The 22,762-nt window shown below is 44.4% G+C and overlaps 1 protein-coding gene and 1 long non-coding RNA gene across 6 annotated transcripts in view; one reads left to right on the forward strand and one right to left on the reverse strand.

The window, feature by feature from the left end:
* RBM47 (RNA binding motif protein 47) overlaps positions 1-22,762 on the forward strand; it is a 173,199-nt gene that overhangs the window by 89,341 nt on the left and 61,096 nt on the right. Inside the window, exons 1-2 of one of the 5 annotated variants that reach the window (XM_082256126.1) lie at positions 2,893-3,143; positions 3,234-3,328. The exons of 2 other annotated variants lie outside the window; for them this stretch is intronic. In XM_082256126.1, coding sequence (XP_082112252.1) covers positions 3,261-3,328 — 68 coding nt within the window. In that variant the 5' untranslated portion in view covers positions 2,893-3,143; positions 3,234-3,260. Of the gene's footprint in view, positions 1-2,892; positions 3,144-3,233; positions 3,329-22,762 lie in introns of those variants that run through there. 2 more of the 5 variants (XM_082256131.1, XM_082256125.1) reach the window with 2 other exon arrangements.
* Positions 1-22,762, reverse strand: part of LOC309554452 — a 51,446-nt gene that overhangs the window by 14,771 nt on the left and 13,913 nt on the right. The gene's annotated exons all lie outside the window — the stretch shown is intronic.

The raw sequence follows: 22,762 nt of genomic DNA on the forward strand, positions 1-22,762 counted from the left end.
AACTTCACTTCACTTTATTATAACTGTCTAAGGCCGGCTTCACACTAGCTGAGGCCGCGGCTTACAGCAGGGGTCCAGTGCGTCCCTGTTCTCTGTTTCAGGTACAAATAAGGTCAGAATTTTTTCCTGAATTTGGACCTGAAACAGCGCCAAAGATGCATCGGACCCTTTCCTAATGCAGACAGCGGCCGCCCTGGAGGTGTGAGAACCAGCTCCATTGATAGCCGGTCACACTCTCCTGTCATGCAAATTGGATGCGGAGAAACCCTCATCAAATTCGAATAAGTGTGAACACAGCCTGAAACTTCATATTGTAGAAAATGAAAGGAAGTAATAAGAATGCCAGGTGTATACCCTATAGGACATTGCGGAATTGATGCAAAAGTACAAAACAGTGGAACAGATATACAACTGCATTCATTATAGGGAGATAACAACCAGACAGCAAGTAAGTCTTTAGCTGCCGTTGGTCAATCTTTCTGTCTGAGTGGTGATGTGTATAGGGTAGTGTCAGTATCCTGGCCACATACCACAACTCCAAGACATGGATTGATACTGAGGGTTACTGTGGTTGCTAAAAGGCTTAGCTGCTCATCAAAATCAAATATTCCGCAGTACCCTTCCAGCCTGGGAAAAGAATACACTTCTATCAATACACTATCACCACCAGTCTACAACACTCTCCCTTTACCTCCTACAACTAAATCCACATTGCCCCAATATATCTAAGTGCCCATAATGAAAAATAATAATGTGCTTTCTTTAAATACACTTTATGGACTGTATACCCCTGATGAAGCCTTTCTTCATCATCTAGACCAGGGGTCTCCAAACTTTCTAAACAAGGGGCCAGTTTACTGTCCTTCAGATTTTAGGGGGGCCGAACTGTGGCCATTGGGAGTAGAAAAGGTCCCGACATTAGTTGAAAAAAAAATGTTGCATCTTTGGTGTTAGTGGAAGGAATTATGCCTCATCATTGGACCGAATTATTGGTGTCATTGGGAGGTATTGTGCCCCATGATTGGTGTCATTGGGAGGAATTGTGCCCCACTGTTGGTGTCATTGGACCCAATTGTTGGTTTCTTTGGGAGGTATTGAGCCCCATGTAGGGTTGCCACCTTTTCTTCAAGCCAAACCAGAACACTTTAGCGACACAGGGCAATTTTTGTTTTTCGCAGTAAACGCTATAGTATTTTAAAAGGCCTGGGACACATTTGAGTGCCCCAAGGAGAGTAGTAATGCAGTGAACAGTGGGTGTGGTTAAATTGCTCTTCCTGACATTGCCCCACCCTTCAGTGATGCCAAACCTGCCCCCAGACAGCGGCCCGCAGTTCCCAGACGGCAACAAATTTGTTTGTGACTATCTTGGTTACTTCGAGAACCACAGCCCGATCTGAATAATGTGTCCGGGTTTCGGGCAGACTGAAACCCGGACCCATAATTCAAAACCTTAACTGTCTGGGTGAATCCTGGACAGGTGGCAACCATAGCCCCTTGATTGTTGTCATTGGGAGGAATTATACCCCATCATTGGTGTCATTGGGCCAAACTGTTTGTGTAATTTGTAGGAATTGTGTCCTGTTGTTGGTGTCATTGGGAAGAATAGTTCCCCTTCACTGGTGTCATTGAGGGGGAATTTTTCCCCATTGTTGGTATCAGTTGATAAAATAATTCCCCAAGCGCCAGATAAAAGGAAGCAAAGGGCCTCATTTGGCCCACGGGCCGCAGTTTGGAGACCATTGATCTGGGGAAACATGTTGGGTTAAGCAGGCCTTTTTTTCTCAGACAATAGGTGCAGGAACTCCCCTTTCTGAGTCACCCCTTGTCTCCGCCCTCTACCCACCTCCCTGCACCATTTCTTGGTTCCACACCCTACCCCCTCCAAGTACCGGCCCTTTTAGAGAATACAGAACCAAGTAACATTTATGATACTAAGTAATTTGTATGAAATCTGTTAATGATAACAAAAAAAAAAAAACAGTAAAATCGATCCTCTGCAGCCAGCAACAATAGATCCCTCAGCAACAATGGACCACCCCCAATAAAATACCCCTCCCTGCCAGCAAAAATAGACCCCCAGCAGCAACAACAGATTTCCCTGCAGCCAGCATCACTAGATCCCTCCCAGCACCAACTGACTCCCAGGAACAGTAGATCCCCCACCAACAACAATGGACCTCCTTAGCAACAATAACCCCCCCCCCCACCCCGTAAAATTTACATCCCCTCAAGCAACAATAGATCCCCTAGCAGCTAGCATCAATGGACCCTGAACCTCTTCCCATTACATACATTCAGTGCTGGAGGTGCCGGAACTGCGTTCCCCCACGTTCCCGCTAAGGGATTTTTGTGGTTTTTAATTATTTTTCTTTATTTTTCATTATGGGCACTTAGATTTATTGCTGATGTTTCTCCATTAATACTTCCTACCTAAAGACCAACCTTACAGTATCGGGTTGTATTTTGTTTGTTTTCAAATCTTTCCAATGCAGCGCACTACAACAGTATTGCATTACTGTGTGCTGTGGTGGGCTACAGAGCATGGTAATGCATTGGGGTGCCGTTGAAAATGAATGGCACTGCAAAGTGCTATTGCATGTATGGTGCATTGCTGTGCTCTCCGTTAAAGTACGTTGGACAGGCGTTAAAGAATCCCAAGGGGAAATCTCTCCAATAGGACTCAAATGACAAAAAAAATGCATCATAGTATAAATCTCAGCCTCGAAGTAGGAAATCTATCTCTCTGCACACGGTTATATTTGTTAGTGACTTTGCCTGTGGAGGGTTAAAGATGTTCCGCTGTGACATCAGCCAAACTGATACTTTTATGTCTGTATCTCCCTCTGAGTTCTGAGTGAAATGTGCTGTTCAAGGCCATGTACAAAACATACTTGCCCTCTTGGCCTCAGGGTTAGTTTCAATTCAACAATTCCTGATTTTGGAAACAATGCGGAGAGCCCTGACTGCTTCCCCTTTCTCCAACTGCAGACACATTGTCCTGTTGTTTGCATGAGAACAATGTCTATGAAGACCTAAATAGAGAGCAGCCACAGGTACATTGGAAGAGACCCCTGTCCTCTGCCAGCTGACACCATTTCCTTCTGGTCTTATCTGGAGCTGATACCTTCACCTTGGATAATCAGGTTAGAAGGGGGGCAGAGAGGGGCGGGAGACGGTCCTCTGAAACAAAGGTGGGAGTTTACTGACTTTCTCCCACTGCTGCTCTTTAACAGTGAAATCTTTTCTTCTATAATTCCCATATGACTATAAAAAGAAGACGTTCGACACATAATTCAGCTTTATCCAAAGACATGGAACAAAGTGTTGTGTAAGTAGATTTTAGCTGACTATCATTCATTATTGTCTTGTAATATATCGGTATCATGTCTTCTTTCTGCAGCCATGTATGTTATAGGATGGATGGCAGCACTACATAGCTTACAGTGACTGGAAGGTCCTTGCAACTGTCACTCCGCTTTACCAAGTGCTAACAGTTCTAAAATTGTTCAGTTGTTCATTGCTGACTGTGAATACCCGTAACCTGTGTGACTTATTACAAGTATTTGTATAGAGCCATCAATTTGCACAGTGCACATATTGTACATTCACATCAGTCCCTGCCCTCAAGAGCTTACAATTTAAGGACTCTCTAGCGTAAATGCATACATACAAATATTGGGGCCAATTTATACAAGAACCAATTAACCCATCAGCATGTCTTAGGAGTGCGGGAGGAAACCAGAGTATGCAGGGGAAACCCACACTCCAGGCAGGTAGTGTCGTGGTTGGGATTCAGACCAAGGACCTTAGTACTGCAAGGCAGAAATGTTAACTACTTAGCCTCTGTGCTGCAAGCCAAAGGCAATGCCACGTGGGAATAGATGGTTGCTGAGATTTTTCAGACCGGAAGTGGCACTATTGAGAATGAACACATATAGTAAATCTGAGTTTTTATGTAACAGATAAGATATATAAAAAAACGTTGTGTGTAATGACACACCTTCATATCCTTATAAAAGAAAAGGTACAATGGTGACTTGTTATCTTGAAATCCACATATTTCCTTACTAGTTTGACTTTATCTGCTCTATCCATCATGCTGATAGAGGTGCTAAAATGATACTGCTGGGTGTTTGTGATTGTTCTAATATAGAGAACGACCTGTCTATGTGTCTTTGGTGTTGCTACATTCCCATGGGCGATGTGGTGCAGATAGATTGCAGAATTCAGAGGTATCTAAAGACCATCTCAGGATGCAGCTGCAATCTCTGCTGTGGCTTCATACAAACTGTCCAATTATCTGCGGGCAGAATACTGCAAAAACGCTGTCAGGCCATGGATGCATTGGCATGTAACTGTAATGTGAATAATGGGCACCAGCCATTATTTTGTACAGCGTACAAATCTGACAGCCGCCACTGACTGTTGCTTCAGTTCGTGCATAGTATTTGCATGCAGTGTTCAGACCTGCCAGCAAGAATCTACTGATCCTTGCCAGTGGCTGCCCCTGGCCACCCATGTGCGGCCGTGTGAGTGTAGGCCTAAAGTAGAACTAAAAGCAAAACTTCAGTAAGGGAACTTTTTAACCCCTTTCAGTTTGATTTTTTTGTTTGCCATCTATGTCCCATAGAGGAGATTTCCCTTCACTTCCTGCCCCATAGCCAAAACAGAAAGTGAAGGGAAATCCCTCTGGGGTGTCGCCAGAATCAGTGTCCCCATTAGAAGATTTCCCCTCTGTTACTATTCTGGTGTCAACTCAAAATTTTGAATTTTCTTTTACTTTTAATTATAACAGTAAACAGGGCAAATAAAGAAGGTCAATCTCCCTAATGGGGGCACAGACAGCAACAAAAACCTGATGGGTGTTCTAAAACTATCCAAAACTGAAAAAAAAGTTTTGGCTTTAGTTACAACTTAATGCTGTATGTATGTAAGCCTCGGTTCACACTGCTGCGATTTCAAGGGTGACTTGCTTGTGACTTTCAGGTACGGTTCACACTTATGCGATGCGGGAAGGCTGCGAATCCGAAGCCTGTTCCCGCATCGCACACGCACCCCCGGCAGTTCACACTGCCATATGCGATACGCTGGGGGTGTCAATGTAATCTTAACGACACCCCCAGTTTGATCGCATATCGCAGTGTGATCTTGCAGTTCGCACAGGATCGGATCGCACAAGTGTGAACCGCTGTGCGATCCGATCCTGATGCGGCTGCAAAAAAGGGTCCTGTGCGTGTTTGCTGCGGGTGCGGTGCGAATTTAGCCATACAAAGTGTATGGCTAAACTCGCACCGCACAGCCGATCGCATGTAATGAAGGAGCAGTGCGCTCCGACATTAAATGCGAACCCCGCACTCGCATAAGTGTGAACCGGGGCTCACGCTACATTAGAATCTATGGGGCTCTAAGTCGCATTGAAGTTGCATAAAAACAGTGCAGGAACCTTTTTAGGCCCCTTTCACACCTAAACGTTTTTTTGATGCGATTTTGACACGATTTTGACTGGACTTGAAGCAAGTCTATGGCCTCATAGTCATAAAGCATTAGAATTGGCCCAAAGTAGTGCAGGGACTACTTTGAAGTCATTGCCACTTTAAGTCGTACAGATATGAACAGTACTTATTAGAAATCATGGAGTACGACTTGCCATGCGACTTTGCAGCCCCAAATTGCATGAGAAGTCGCACAAGTGTGAAAGGGGCCTTAAAAGTATGTTGCAAGTCGCATACAAAGTCACACCAGTGTGACCCGGGGCTAAAGCACAACCCCACCTTTATTCCATTACCTTTTGCCTTTGACTTTAGGCTACGTTCACATGTTAGCGTAGCGGACCGCGGCAGAATCACCGCGATTCTGCCCGCGATCCGGAAATCATTGCAAATCGCGGGACGCTTGTGCGTTGCCGTTGATTTGCAATGGCACCCCAAACGCTGTGCGATGTTGCAGCAATTTCCATCTGCCGAATCGCGGTACCATCGCGCAAACAAAATCGCGGGTCACATAATGCATAATACTTTTTTTGGGTGTCATGCGACCTGCAATTTTGTTTGCGAGATGTTACCGCGATTCGGCAGGCGCAAATCGCGGCAAGATCGCACAGCGTTTGGGGTGCCATTGCAAATCAACGGCAACGCACAGGCGTCCCGCGATTTGCAATGATTTCCGGATCGCGAGCAGAATCGCTGTGATTCTGCTGCGGTCCGCTAGGCTAACATGTGAACGTAGCCTAAAACAGGTTTCAGACAACTGTATGTGAGCCTAGGCACAAGCTGTATTTTATAGAATCAGCTGTGTTATTTATAAACTTTTCATTATTTTATAAATATTATTGTATTTATGAATCAATAAATGACTCAGCTGTGCTCATATTTAAAATCTCACAGGTCACAATAGAAAATTTGAAGGAATCTGCAAATATAAATAGAAACTATAGATAATTACTGTTTCCAAAAATGCCCTTCTTTACAGTTATATTAAAAAAAAAAAATAAATGTGGAAAAGCACAATGCGATTTCCCTCCGGCTGCATTTTAAAAAAGATGCAGGAACCTTTTTCCTGCATGAAATGCAGGCACAGCAGCCCATTCAAATTCCTCACTGTATTGCCTGAAAAGTGACAAATAAATAAGTTGTGTGTTAAAAATAAGGAGCTGTTGCAGACTGATGGCAGAACAGTGGGGGTGTACTTTTTTACTTTATGGTGATTAGTATGAAGAATAAATGACAGATACAGATAACTCTAGCACACCGTGTTCAGACTAAAGCTTAGTACATACTACCAGCAGGGCTGAAAAAAAAACAAAAAAACTAACAGCTCAGGAGGAGCTGCTGTACTAACTATGCAATGTTAGTACAGCAATCTCCCCTACTGTGCTAATGTGTTCTGACACGATATGGTAAGAGGTTATGAGTGGTCACAGCATGAAACGTGTCAACTGTTACTGCACCCCACACTGTCTGTAATGTCTTTTGCAGGGACCCCCCCACAAGAACAGACCACTGGTTAGAAAAGTTCGGTCCAGAGCTCTTTTGGGGGGTTTTTTTTCATTCAACCCACTGGGTTGAACAAAAAAAAACTGATAATGTGTACTAGGCTTTAAGTGGGCCATACACATTATAATCTAGCTGTACAATCAACTCAACAATCCCTGTACAATCAACTTTAGCTTTTACCAAAATTATGTAATAAAAGGACTAGGAATGGGGTCAGTCGTGTTCGGAATCCCACCTGACCGATCCCGCCAGGAAGCCGACACCTCACACGGCTAATCACAGGCAGTGAGACATTTCCGGTCCACAGCTGCACAGATCAAATGTCTCGCTGCCTGTGATTAACCGTCATAGGCGTGCGCACAGGGTGTGCCGGGTGTGCCTGGGCACACCCTAATCACCTAGGGCACATTAGCATTATCGCTCTGTTTGCCAGTGAGGAGATGGGAAAGATCTCCCTCGGACCTGCTCTGCCATAAGAGAAGTGCCACACACTTCTATTTCACTTTGCCGGCAGGGAGAGTAATGTACCGGGGCTATATACATGTAGGCAAACACATGCATGTGTATTTAAACTTTGGGGTGCACACCCTAATGCAATAGGCTGTGCACACCTATGTTAACCGTGTACAGTGTCGGCTTCCTGGCGGGATCGGTCAGGTGGGATCCCGAACACGCCCAAGCCCATCTCTACTGAGGACCAAAATAGATTTACTTTTTTATATAATTGGACACACCCTTGTACTAAATACTTGTTGGTAGATCTAAACTAGATTGTGAAATTAAGTTGCAATATGTATGTTCACAGCTCAAGGCCATGTTTACACTTGCTTGGAAACGCTTTTTTAAAGCAATCAAAGCACCTCTAACTAAATAAAACAGTTACCATACAGTCCTGTACACACTGTTGCTTTTGTTTTCCTTCAAAAATGATACCCCATGTTGTCTTCTTGGTGCTTCCAATCATCTCCAAAGCCTCCATAGAAGTCTATTTTTTTGTTCTCCCTAAAAGCACCTGCAGCATTTGAGGGGCATTTATTCAGAGTTTGCTTCGCCTTATCTTGGAGGTATGAGATAGGATGCACTAGGAAACCAACAAACAACCTAGAAACGTCATCGACAGTCACTTTATGTTCATGTAAATTCCAGAAGTGTCTACTGCAGAGTTCACATCTGGTGTGCAATATGAAGCAGCAGGAAGGTGAGCAGGGTCTGGACCGGAGAGGAGCACTTAGCACAGCACAGGTGGTACGCAATGTGGAAACGCTATAGCTTAATGTGAGTGGGGACCAGGGAGAAAGGACTGAGCGGCAGAGGATCAGCAGAGTTGAGGGAGCAGAGCAGGAGAAACTAGCAGATGTCACACGTGGTGCACATCATGGGAGCAATATAGCAGTAGGTGAGTGGGGACTGGAGAGAGAGAGGACTGAGAAGCAGAGTATTAGCAGAGCTGGGGGATTGGAGCGGGAGAAACTAGCAAATGTCACACGTAGCATGCAAGCAATAGAAATAAGGTAGTAGCAGAAGTTGACCATGGATTGGAGAGAGGGGAGGATCAGAAAACCATAGGATCTGCAGAGCTGAGGGTACTACTGAGTGGGGCATCAGCAGAGCTGGGGAATACTACTGAGCAGTGGATCGACAGAAGTGGGAGTGCTACTGAGTGGGTTATCTGCTGAATGAAGGTATGAAAAGGCTGGGGATCTGCTTAGGGGTACTAACGAGCTGGGGTTCTGCCTAATGGAGGTACTAACGAACTGGGGATCTGCTTAATGGGGGAACTAGCGAACTGGGGATCTACTGAGCCCCTTTAAGAGAAGTCGAAAATCAACACACTGGGCATTTGGTAAGCTTCATTAAAGCTTCAAAAAGAATCTCAGAACCATCAAAAATGCATGCTGAAGCAGTAGGTGTTTTAATGTGTGCTAAAATCAAAGCAGGTGTAAACTAGCCCTAAAGGACTTGCAGTTGGGGGACAGTAAAGACACAAGGTTGAGCCACATTTTTCCACTTGCTTCCAGATCTTCCGCTGAGGGGCTGGCCTGATACATTTTGAACACAGGAGGCTGGCCACTCAGCACGGGTGCAATTTAGAGATGGCTTTGCATTTTCCTAATGAATGCAAAGAGTTCTCTGATTGGACAAGGCGGAGGGGATGACGTTACTGCCCCAACTCCCCACCTTGTCCATTTAGAAAATGTCTTGCATTCATTGAGAAAAATGCAAGGCTATGTGTACTGCACCAATACTGAGCAAGCAACCCCCTATGGTTACTATGACAGCAGAGACTACTTCAGTGACATCCAGCCTCCACAGGGATCCCAGAAGTAGACCAGGGACAGAAGAGAGGGGAGGATCAGCAAACCAGAGGATCAGCAGAGTTGGGGGGTACTACTGAGTGGGGCATCAGAAGTCCTAGGGATACTACTGAGTGGGGCATCAGAAGACCTAGGGATACTACTGAGTGGGGCATCAGAAGACCTAGGGATACTACTGAGTGGGGCATCAGAAGACCTAGGGATACTACTGAGTGGAGCATTAGAAGACCTAGGGATACTACTCAGTAGGGCATCAGAAGACCTAGGGATACTACTGAGCGAGGCATCAGCAGAGCTGGGGATTACTACTGAGCGGGAGATCGACTGAAGTGGGAGTGCTACTGAGTGGGTTATCTGCTGAATGAAGGTACAAAAGGCTGGGGATCTGCCTAGGGGTACTAATGAGCTGGGGATCTGCTGAATGGGAGTACTAATGAACTGGGGATATAGCATATACATACTTACAATGATCCAAGCTGGACAAATCTAATACAAGCCATACCTGTAATTTAGCTTTAAGGCATCAGTTCAGCGTTTTGCATTAGTTATTAGGACTGGTAGTTTGTGGTGCTAAGTCCCCCTCAAACTAACCCTCCTTGTAACCCTAATTCTAACACCCTTATGTAAACCGAACAACTTGTTTGATTCTACCTTCTCTTTTGTCAAGATCCTGTGTGTCAGGGACTAACCTCCCAGCACTGAAACACACCAGTGCCAAATTCTCACAGTACACCCAGATCATAAAAATAGCCTATGATCAATAAAATACAACCCAGCAATGGCCTTATTAATCGATAAAAAGCCTCAGCCGAGCCTAACCTATAGACCACCTAAGAAGTGTTACCTTATCATTTGAGTTTAAAAATAACAGATGACAACCATTTTTTGTCTTTAAGTATCTGAAAGCACTGAGATACAGAGGCTGCCACTGATGACCTCTTCTGAAAATGTCAGTTGCCTGACTGTCTGGCTTCAGCATTTTCTGGGTCACTTAATGCAACAAATAAAATCAGAACAAAATCATAACTCGCAATCTGATAATTTGCTCCAGGACGGTGACAGCAGCCAAGAAGCTAGCATTTTCAGAAGAAAAGGTAAGTAATAGCAGCCTCTATATTTATTTCCTAGTATGTTTACTTTAAGCGGTAATCCTTATAATAAGATATGAGGGTAAATATCAGCTGTATGTACCATGTATTAGTGTATTGGAAAAAAGTTAGCTATATTCAGAACTTGCTTTGGGGAACTTGTGATTGCACAACATAGACTAGTAACGGCATATGCATAAAGCCAACCGCTGGATTTCTGTAAGATTTATTATGTTTGACTTTTTGCTGAGATTTTGTTTCCTCTTTTTGACATTGCTATCACATGGGATTTAATAATCGATGAGCTTGCTGTTTCGGGTAGGTGAGAATGCAATAACAAAGCTTAGATAGGGTGATATATAATATTTTGCGTGACCCTTGCTTCTAACAGATAACATACATAGAGACTTTTTGAGCTGGGAAAACAATGTGTGGCTGATCCAAAGAGGAAGCTGTGCTTGGAAATGAAACTGCTTGTTTTTCATATTTAGGAGAAATCATAAAATAAGGAAGTGATTTTTTTTTATACACTGTATGTGTGTTAAATGTGTCTTTTAGTCTCATATCTTAAACTAAACATGCCTGTGTGATGAAACATGTTACCGAATGGGAATGACATTGGGAACACAAGTGGGAAGCAGGCAGGGCCACCAATAAGTGTGTACCACTGGTCCTCCAGCAGAGGGGCCCGGGCAGCAGGGGCAAACAGATGTGAGCAGGGAGGCTGATCAGCACAGTGGGGGGAAATATATGGAACCAATCCCCAGTATGGCTGTCTCTGCAGCAGCAGCTCCAGGCTGAAGGGAGAGGAGGAGAAGCTGGCTTTCAGCTGCTGCAGGGAGAGGCATACAGGGGATCACTTTCAGTAATTGCCTCCCATCGCCCGATCACTGTCTTCTTCCCCGTGCTGCCCGGGCTCCCCTGTGTGCTTCCCATCTGCGGCGCTGCCAACTTCTCTCTTCTCCTGCTGGTAGCTGCAGGCACACAGTGGAATCCTTAAACACTTTAGCCCCGGAAGATATGGCTGCTCAAAAACCAGGCCCTATTTTGCGATTCGGCACTGCGTGACTTTAACGGACAATTGTGCGGTCGTGCGACGCTGTACCCAAACTAAATTGATGTCCTTTTTTTCCCACAAACAGAGCTTTCTTTTGGTGGTATTTGATCACCGGTGCGATTTTTATTTTTTGCGCTATAAACAAAAAAAGAGCGACAATTTTGAAAAAATAACAATATTTTTCACATTTTCTTATATGAAATTCTCAAGAAAAAAATGTTCCTAAATGGAGTGTGTTTACTATGCTTCAGTTTGTGAATGCACAGGAGCCTCTGTACAGAGCACTTTTTGTTAATTCACTGTCCAGTGCAGCTGAGGCTGCAGAGAAAGTGAATGAGGAATTTATATTCCCAGTCCCTTTCTCCACCCCAAAAGTGAGACTTCAAGAGTCTGTTTAGATATTTCACCAAAGTCCCCCCCCCCCCTATCCTAAGCAAGATTATAAAAAAAAATGAAAAATTGTAAAAAAAATAAAAATAAAATTACATTAAAGATTGTTAAAAAAAATAATAAAACATTGTTTAAAAAATATAAATATAAAAAATAAGGTTTATTCATACAGGGTCTCTGGCCCATACAGTGTGAATAAGCAGTTTGTGTGGCTGTAGCCACCTGTGACTCTATGAGGGCGCAGTGGCTGTACATTCACAGCCACAGGTCCAAATTTGACAGGTGTGCAGGTATGAGTTATTGGTCCCGATTGTGTTTGGGGCCATTCACCTGCACCCACATGTCTGTCTATTAGGGCCTATGGATCCTTCCACATGGGCTTTCTGCCCGGCGGACTCCGTTTTGCTCAGCGGGAGTTCAATCCGCTGATCCCCGCTGAGCAGGCGGATGAGAGGTCCATCTCTGCTCTCTGTGCAGATACGGAGCTGTCTGATCCCCGCTCTCCTCTATGGCAGATCAGATGAAAACAGACAGCTTGTCTGTTTTCATCTTATCCTATCCAATCCTCCAGACAGATGGAAAATAGGGTTTCCATCTGTGTGGATTTTATGGACAGGATCGGATCGGAGAGCAGCGGACATGTCACCACTGACATCCGCTGCTCCAAAGGGGTACATGGAGCATCCGATCAGGTCCGCCTGAAAAACTGACAAGTGGACCTGATCAGAAAGCCCTTGTGAAAGGGCCCTATGGCTACGCACCTATGGCTGTGTTCGTACAGTTGCTGCATCCCAACAGCATAATATAGGCTGCCTGCACACAGCATCAGACACATTAACCACTTGCCGACCGCCGCACGACTATCTACGGCGGCGGTCAGCCCCTCACAGGCAAAGTGACGTAGGTCTACGTCGCTCGCCTGTGAGGGTTTAGGGAGCGAGCGCGCGCCGCCGGAGGCGCGCTCCCGCTCCCGCGTGGTCACGGACCCCCCCGCGCGTGTGACCGGCGGACCCGATCGCCGCCGGCCACTCTGCGATCGGCGGGGGAGAGGGAGAAAGTCAGGCAGCTTGTGTAAACAAGCTGCCTGTCATTCTCCTCTCTGTATGAGAGATGATCACATGGATCTACTATGTAGATCCATTGATCACTCTGCATACAGTTGAAGCCACAGCCAATCACAGTTAGAATCACGCCCCTAGGGACACACACAGCCCCTCCCTCTCAAATAAAGTTAACCCCTTCACTACCAGTGTATTTTTACAGTAACAGTGCATATATATAGCACTGATTACTGTAGAAATGTCACTGGTAACCCCAAAAGTGTCAAAAATGTCAGTCAAGGGCCCGATCTGTCCGCCGCAATGTCGCATTACCGCAAAAAAAATCGCAGATCGCCGCCATTACGCGTTAAAAAAAAAAACAACAAAAATGACAAAAATCTTTCCCTTTGTTAGTAAACGCAATAACTTTTGCGCAAACCAATCAAAATACGCTTTTTGCGATTTTTTTTACCAAACATAGGTTGCATAAAACAAATTGGCCGAAAATATTAAAAAATTTTGATTTTTACATTTTTTTTGGGGGGAATTTCATATAAAAAAAAGGGAAAAATATTGCTATTTTTGCAAAATTTACGCTCTTTTTTTGTTTATAGCGCGTGATCAAAAAATCGCACAGGTGATCAAATACCGCCAAAAGAAAGCTCTGTTTGTGGGAAAAAAAGGACGCCAAATTCGTTTAGGTACAGCGTCGCACGACCGCGCAATTGTCCGTTAAAGTCACGCAGTGCCGAATCGCAAAATACCCTCTGGTCGTTTAGCAGCCAAATCCTCCGGGGCTTAAGTGGTTAAAAAAAATTGTAATTCACACTGTACAGGCCACAGCACCCATGTGCATGAGAACCAAGACTTTATTCAAACTAATTTTAGATTTAGCAGAGATTTTTTAGGTTATGTTGTGTTTTTGTCTGCTAATAATAATTTTAATGTCTTCTTAGCAAAAATATTGTTTTTAGTGAGGGGGCCCTGTCAGGTAGGCTGTACTGGGCCCTTGTGATTTCAAACAGCAGCCCTGGAGGGAGGGGAGTCTGTTTTTGCCATCAAGTCAGACTTTTGTGATTAAGTCCCGCTTCCCACTGGGGCAACTTGTCAGGCGACCTAGCCGCCTGACAAGTCGCGCTCCATTCAGTGCAATGGAACCATTCTAGTCGGAGTTGTAAGTTGCTCCGACTTACAAAAAGGTTCCTGAAATACTTTGGGGGCAAATTGCATTGACTTCTATTAGAGAAGTCATTTTCAAGCCCCGCTGAAGTCGCAATGCACGGGGCAGCTTCCGAGTCGGGTGATTTTGAAGCCGCCCAGTGTGAACTCAGCCTATATCCTGCTGATTGGACCTTCACCCCATCTAGGGATCTGCAGGAACTTCCTCAGTGATCTGCAGCTGACACCTATATTATAAATCAGTGCACAGTTCTCATGTATGCACTCTTTTTTAGGCCTAGTACACATGAGCCAAATGTCAGGCGGCATCGGCCCATGTGTACTGCAGCTGGTCTGACAGAGTTTGGCCGGCTTCTGTTGAAGGGGCATGACTGAATAAGGTCTGCCAATCGGCTCCCGATCAGCCAGTGGCTGAGAGCACTGCCAGGAGTGTTCTGGAGGGGGGGAGGGGGGCTGCCTCCCCGTCAAAATACAATATATCAGCAAAGAGATTGCTGTACTAACATTGCATAGTTAGTACAGTGGCTCCGATCTGAGCTGTCATTTTCTTTTTTCATTTAGCCTGCTGGGTTAAACGAAAAAAAATATTGAAGTCTGTGCTAGGGTTACCCTTCTTTTGGGATTGTTTAGATCAGGGGCCTTCAAACTATGGCCCTCTGGTTGTTCAGGAACTACAATTCCCATCATGCCTAGTCATGTCTGTGAATGTCAGAGTTTTACAATGCTTCATGGGATGTGTAGTTCTGCAACAGCTGGAGGGCCGTAGTTTGAGGATCCCTGTTTTAGATGGTCATATGCATGCTTTCAGCTACATTCAGCTTGCATTTGAGGTCATTCTGAGTTACTTCATATGTTGGTTCTGAACTTCTTTCTAATAATAATATATTGTGGTCCATTAGATACAGGGCTGGACTGGCCAACCGGGATAGCGGGAAATCTCCCGGTGGGCCGCGCAGCCACAACTCCACTTTAAGGATTGGGGCGGTGACGGTCCGTCCGTCCGATAGTTAGTCGCGTGATGTCAGCCGCTGTGAGCGGCATGGCGTCACGACGCCGATGGTCGGGGGCGGGGCGGCTCAGCGGCGGGGAAACTGGCTGGCTGGCTGGCTGAGCGTGCGAGCGAGGCTGCGACTGACTCAACCAGTGTCAGACACAGTCAGTATTCAAAGGTATGCTGATGCCTTTCAGATCATCTCTGCATAATGATGCCTAAGGCCAAGCAGCCCGGTACAAAGATTCACGGGACACAGCAGGCACAGATCTAGTGAGGGGCAAAGTCACTGTTGCAATTTTTAAATACACTTGTTCAGTATTTTTATATACCAAAACAATACATTTATTTATTTTTCAGTATGTGGACATTAGTAGTTTGACTAAATGAAAACTACAAGGCATAAAAGTGATTTGATACATTACTGTAATTTTAAAATGGCTTTTGTTCATCTGCCTGTTGTGACAGAGTTTTAGATGATATTTCCTCCACCTGATTATAGTAATCAAGTAGTTGTCACCCTTAAGGCCCCTTTCACACCGGCGGACCTTTCAGAGCCACCTGTCCATTTTTAGCGGATCTGAACGGTCCCCCCCATGCATCTCTATGGGGCATCGGATGTCAGCGGAGACATGTCCTCTGACATCCGATCTGATCCGTCAAATCTGGACGGATGGAAACCCTATTTTCCATCCGTCCAGCGGATCGGACCAACGGTCTGTTCCCATCCGATTTCCCCCATAGAGATGCATGGGAAACTGACAGTTGTGTCTCCGCACACAGCGCAGAGACACAGCTGTCATCCTCCTGCTCAGCGAGGGATCGGCGGATCGATCCCCCGCTGAGATAAACGCAGTCCGTCCGACGGACAGACTGTGTGAAAGGGGCCTTAATCTTCAGAGACAAATAATCAGTATATGTTAAAAAGCTGGAATGACTAGAAAGGCAACGCAAAGAAGAAAATGTTATACTGAACAGGAAAATGTGCATGTAGAAGTCCTATCTATTGCCAACCTACCAATTTATTTTTTTTTTATGTACTGTTGAAATGCCAATGTTGATTCCATTGATTAAAAAATGAACATGTGCAAATTGGCAATCCTATCCACTTGCATCTCCATCTCATACACATTCACATTAAGAACTTTATAATGAAGATGTTTTTTCCCAGGATCTCTGCAGTGCATTAATGTCCTCAAACTGTTTATCTAATTCTGGAAGAATACCATTCTGAATAACAATGCGGGGCATATAAACAAAACCTAACGGGAAAATATTAGAATGCCTTTCTACACCAGGGGCGGGTAAGACTGGACCCCTCCGCAGCCTCTGACATCTCCTGTACCATGTCTGCAACCTCTGACATCTCCTGTACCATGTCCGCAGCCTCTGACATCTCCTGTACCATGTCCGCAGCCTCTGACATCTCCTGTACCATGTCCGCAGCCTCTGACATCCCCTGTACCATTTCCGCAGCCTCTGACATCTCCTGTACCATGTCCGCAGCCTCTGACATTCCCTGTACCATGTCTGCAACCTCTGGCATCTCCTGTACCATGTCCGCAGCCTCTGACATCTCCTGTACCATGTCCGCAGCCTCTGACATCCCCTGTACCATGTCCGCAGCCTCTGACATCTCCTGTACCATGTCCGCAGCCTCTGACATCCCCTGTACCATGTCCGCAACCTCTGGCATCTCCTGCACCATGTCTGCAACCTCTGACATCTCCTGTACCATGTCTGCAACCTCTGACATCTCCTGTACCATGTCTGCAACCTCTGACATCTCCTGTACCATGTCTGCAACCTCTGACATCCCCTGTACCGTGTCTGCAACCTCTGACATCCCCTGTACCATGTCTGCAACCTCTGACATCTCCTGTACCATGTCTGCAAACTCTGACATCTCCTGTACTATGTCTGCACAGCCTATGACCATTTCTTGTCTTTTATCATGTCTGCAGTCTCTGAGGGGGAGTCTGGAGAGGAGTCAGGAGTGGGAGTGCCGCCGGGATGGGGGTCATGGGAGAAGTCAGATGTATGTGGACTGTGGAGAGAAGACTAAAGGATAAACCCAGAGCCAACTGACTGAGCCCTGCACGGTGCACCTGAGAGGAGGTCAGTGACAGCTCTCTCAGACCAGTCTGAGCAGGGGTCAGTGATGTAAGGGGGAAGTGAATACAGTAACGTAAGGGGGCACTGATATAAAGGCCCCCCTTATATCAGTAACCCCCCGCCCCCTTCTTTCTGCGGAAGGTGGTCTCTGGTCACATTTCCAGAGTTCCTGGGGTTCCCCTTTACTTCAGAGTCTGCACTCTTCAGGATTCACAATTACAGTGCAAGGGGGAACTCTGCGGACCCTCATGTAAAGGCAGACTTTGATTATTTTCTATTCTGGTAATATATCACCATCGCAATAAGTGGACTGTTCTTGATAATTGCTCCACTTTTAACTGGAATTTGCTCTTATGTACAGTATGTATGTATCTATATACATATATATATATATATATATATATATATATATATATATATAAAACCCTATGTGATTTCATATCTGTCTTATCTACATATAATATACTCTTCTCATGTGCTTTAAAATGCATGGTTTTCCCTTTTAGGAACAGGAAAATAATGACGTTATGCTGTTGGGTCAGTATAATAATGCTATGGGGCTGGTATGAAATTATTTCCAGGGCTGGTTTTTATTCCCAGTCCGGCCCTGATTAGATATAATAAAAATCAAAGAAAACTCCCTCACTCCACAGTTCACTTAAAGTGCCCCCCACTCGCTATCACTATCATGATCCTCAAATCAGACCGGCAATCACCATCAATTGTACCTCCCCATTACTTTAAGGTAACTCAGCTTTAGGAAATATCTCCTCTAAAGATATCGCTTTTGCTGTGATTGAGTCCACTTCTCCTTTTCATGTTTAGATTTCATTTTATTCAGCCTGCAGGAAAGAAATCCTACAGATTCCTCCACCTATGATAATAGCACAGACGGGTGAATCTCCCTAGCCAGGCTGTCAGAATACTCGATTAGTGCCTGCATCCGATTGGATGCAAGCACCGTTTTGCTGACAATTTTCTGAGAGGCTTCTTCCACAAAAGCAATTCAACAATTGCCATTTGTAAAAACATAGCAGTGCCCGCACTGCTTAAATGGCAGCTGAGCCAACAGGAATTGACCTAAATTGGAACAATGTTTGGCCAGCTTTATTATTATTTATTTATTTATTTTATTATTTTCAGGTACTTATATAGCGCTGTCAATTTATGCAGCGCTTTACATATACATTATACATTCACATCAGTCCCTGCCCTCAAGGAGCTTACAATCTAAGGTCCCTAACTCACATACATACAGAGTAGGGCCAATTTCTTTTTTTTTTTTTTTATACAGGATTCAATTAACCTACCAGCATGTCTTTGGAGTGTGGGAGGAAACTGGAGTACCCAGAGGAAACCCACGCAGGCAGAGAGAGAACATGCAAACTCCAGGCAGATAGTGTCGTGGTTGGGATTTGAACCAGCGACCCTTTAGCTGCTAGGTGAAAGTGCTAACCACTACACCACTGTGCCACCCTTTCAACTACAGAAAGGTGGTAATAAACCAACACTCTATGCCTTTTTATCCCTTGTGTTGATTTAGAAATAGTATTGTTTGTTTCCTAATAAAAGATGCAAAAATAAAAGCCATATAGAGAAATCAATAGTCCTTTGAAAAAGTCATTTTTATGAAAAATCACATCTGATGGAATATTTGTGGGTATTGTGAGATACAAAGGAAGATTTATAGTGCTGTGAGCACTTATGAAACCTGAGTGCAATAGGTTTTTCTTTGTTTTGTGTACTTTTTTGATAAGATTATTACACAATATGGCTTTTATGCGCATGTTATATCAGGAAACAACACAAGACTATTCCTGAATCAACAAGACAGATGATGAAACATGGAGTGTTGTATATCATTACCACCTTTCTTCTGTAGTGGAAAGGGAGAAACGTGGTTGTAAAGGCTCAATGTTTTTTACCTTCATGCATAGAATGAAACCTGTGCAGCACCCCCCCCCCCCCCCCCAATACTTACTTATGCCCCATTTTGATCCCGTGATGTGCACTAGAGCAGCGTCTCTCCCAGGTCTCTCCCTCCTCATTGGCTGAGATAGCAGCAGCAGCCATTGGCTCCCACTACTGTCATTCACAGCCAGTGAGCCAATGAGGAGAAAGTGAGGGCAGGGTCAAGCCACGTGTGAATGGACACAAAGAGCAGTGGCTCGGGAGCGAGCCTGCTTGGGTGCCCCCATCGCAAGCTGCTTGCCATGGGGGCACTCGGCAGGAGGGAGGGGCCAGGAGCACCGGCAGGGGACCCGAGAAGAGGAGAATCTGGGCTGCTTTCTGCAAAACCACTGCACAGAGCAGGTAAGTATGACATTTTTGTTATTTTTTTAAAAAAATCTGCCTTTAATATCACTTAAGGAAGAAGGAAAAGAGAACCCCGCAGTTAAAGCAAAAAACGATTGTTAGAGAAGATCTTTCAAAAGCTGAGGTACCTTTCTGTAATGGTGAGGTACTATTGGTGGTGGGTGCTGGTCTGATTTGAGGATGGTGGTGAGTGGGGAGCACATTAACCTCCCTAGCGGTATTCCCGAGTGTGGCTTGGGGTTACATTTCAGTGCCAAAAGCGGTAACCCCGAGCCACACTCGGGGTACCGCTACGAAGATCGCTGGATACTGGAAGAGAGGGTACTCACCTTTCCCCGGGATCCAGCGATGTATCCCGGTGGTGTGCGGCAGCGGATCTTCCTCCCGATGCTCTCTGTGCCCCGGCTTCCGTCTCCTGCAACGTGACGCTCACAGGGGGGGGTGGAATCAGCGGCAAATTCAAATAGTAAAACACACCAAACACACTGATACATTACAAAATAAAATAAATTCACATTAGTTTGCCCCTCAATGCCCTTTCCTGCAGTTTTACCGTACTTTTTATGTATATATATATATATATATATATATATATATATATATATATATATATATATATATATATAGATATACATGTATATCTATATATACAGTATATATAATATATGTATACGTGTATATATAAGTATATATATATATATATATGTATATATACATACTTTAACTTATTTATAGTTATTTATTATATTATAATTTATGATTTTGTGTTTCAAACTTTATCATACCCGAGATGTTATAAAGAAGAACGCACAGTAAAAAAAAATCATATGTAAATAGTTGGTTTGGGCTGCTCCTCCTTAAGAATTACATGCAAAATAATGGTACCTCTTTCAGCACCTAAAATCGGAAAGAATCATACCGCCAGGGAGGTTAAGTAAAATAATCACAGATTTATTTTATATACAGTATATTACATTGTACTGTATTAAACATTAACAGTTTTGAACATTATTATACATTGCCCTGCCAGAAAAAAAGGTGCCACCAAAAAAAAAAAAGGTCACACACTCTAATATTTAGTTGGAGCGCCTTTAGCTTTGATTACGGCACGCATTCGCTGTGGAATTGTTTCGATAAGCTTCTGCAATGACACAAGATTTATTTCCATCCAGTGTAGCATTCATTTTTCACCAAGATCTTGTATTGATGATGTGAGAGTCAGACCACAGTGCAAATCCCTTCTGCAGCACATCCCAAAGATTCTCAATGGGGTTAAATTCTGGACTCTGTGGTGGCCAATCCATGTGTGAAAATAATGTCACATGCTCCCTGAACCACTCTTTCATAATTTGACCCCGATGAATCCTGGTATTGTCATCTTGGAATATGCCCGTGCCATCAGGGATGAAAAAATCCATTGATGGATTAACCTGGACATTCAGTATATTCAGGTAGTCAGCTGGCCTCCATATTTGGGTACATGCAGTAATTATCCAATAGGATTCTTACTGCATGCTTAGTTTAGTCAGTTGCTTAGTTAATTCCAGGTGGCGAGTTTTTTTTTTTTTTTGGCTGGGCAGTGTATATATTTATGGTTATTATTTGTTACTATATGTGAATATAGTTGCCATTTACTTCAGTATTGATATCAGTGCACCCATGCATGTGTGCTCCTCAGCGGGGATGTGTGCATTCATAGACACACGCGGCATTGGTAAGCTACGCCCCTGCTCCCTCCTCACAAGATTTGACTGACAGCAGCAGGAGCCTATGACTCCACTGCCCTCAGTTCTCCTGTGAAAGCAGGAAGTGAGGGGAGCAGTGCTGGAGCTGAGACAGGAGCCAGGTAAGTGTGTAGGGATGGGGGTGGGTAGGACAGGTAGTGGAGTGTTTTTTACCTAAATGTAGAAAATGCATTGAGATAAAAAAAAAAACCTTTAGACTTTAGTACCACTTCAACCACTTACCGCAAAGTGACGTAGGGCTACGTCGGCAAACTTTGCGGTGTTATACCGGGGTGATGCCTCTAGCTAGAGACATAACCCCAGTAATGTTGTTTACAGCCGGTGGTCGGCTTTCCGGCGGTAATGACCGATTCGGCCCGGGAGCCGCTCGGTCATTACCCCGGCGAGCGGGAGGGGACGCCCCCCCTCCCACCGCCTTCCGTGGCTTTGCCCGGGTCTCCCGTCCCACCGTGATACCCGAGCACCCAGCCACCACGTCCGCCGGCTGGATGGAGTCCTGATCAAAGCCGGAAGCGGCTTTGATCGGGTCTCCAATGACGTAACCCGGAAGCAGCGTCCATGACGTCACGTCCGGGTTACTCTGCTGCTAAAGGCGGCAAATTTAAAAAACGAATGTATTCAAAAATTCCGTTTGCAGCGTTTTGAATTCATGGAAGTGTAGTGGAGGGGTCTAGGGTCTTTTAAACCCTCGATCCCTCCATAAAGAGTACCTGTCACTGCATATTGCTGTCATAAGGGATATTTACATTGCTTGTGACAGCAATAAAAGTGATCAGATTTTTTTTTTTTTTAAAAACCTGTGATAAAGTTAAAAAAAATAAATAAATAGGAAAAAATTTTTTTTTAGCCGCCCCCGTTGGCCGTTAGCTCGTGCACGAAAGAAAACACATATGGAAGTCGAGACGCGAATGAAATCGCTGTTCAAACCACACATGTGAGGTATCGCCCCGATCGCCAGAGAGTGAGCAATCATTTAAAAAAAAGAGCTACACTCTAACTCTAAACTGGTAACCGTTAAATTTTTTAAAGCGTCGCCTATTGAGATTTCTATTGACCGTAGTTTGTCGCCATCCCACAGGTGTGCGCAATTTTAAATCGTAACATGTTGGGTATCTATTTACTTGGCGTGGCATCATCTTTCACAATATACAAAAAAAAAAAAAATGGGCTAACTTTACTGTTTAGTATTTTTTAAATGCAGTGAAATGTGATTTTTCGTAATTTTTCCAAAAAAATTGAGTTTTAAAGACTGCTGCGCAAATACCGCGTGACAAAAAATATTGCAATGACCGCCATTTTATTCTCCAGAGTCTTTGCTAAAAAAATATGTATAATGTTTGGGGGTTCTAAGTAGTTTGAGGAAAAAATACTGATTTTAACGTGTAAACAAAAAGTGTCTGAAATAGGCCTGGGGCTTAAGTGGTTAATTAGTTAAAAAGTACATTTTCCATACAGGCCCACACATCAGACCAAAAAGATGGACAACCAAGGAGGAAAAAGGGGAAGAGGGATTTAAAATCTAAGTAAACACTCC

Source organism: Pelophylax lessonae (assembly GCF_965119305.1).
Source record: "Pelophylax lessonae genome assembly, chromosome: 1".
NCBI classification, from domain to species: domain Eukaryota; kingdom Metazoa; phylum Chordata; class Amphibia; order Anura; family Ranidae; genus Pelophylax; species Pelophylax lessonae.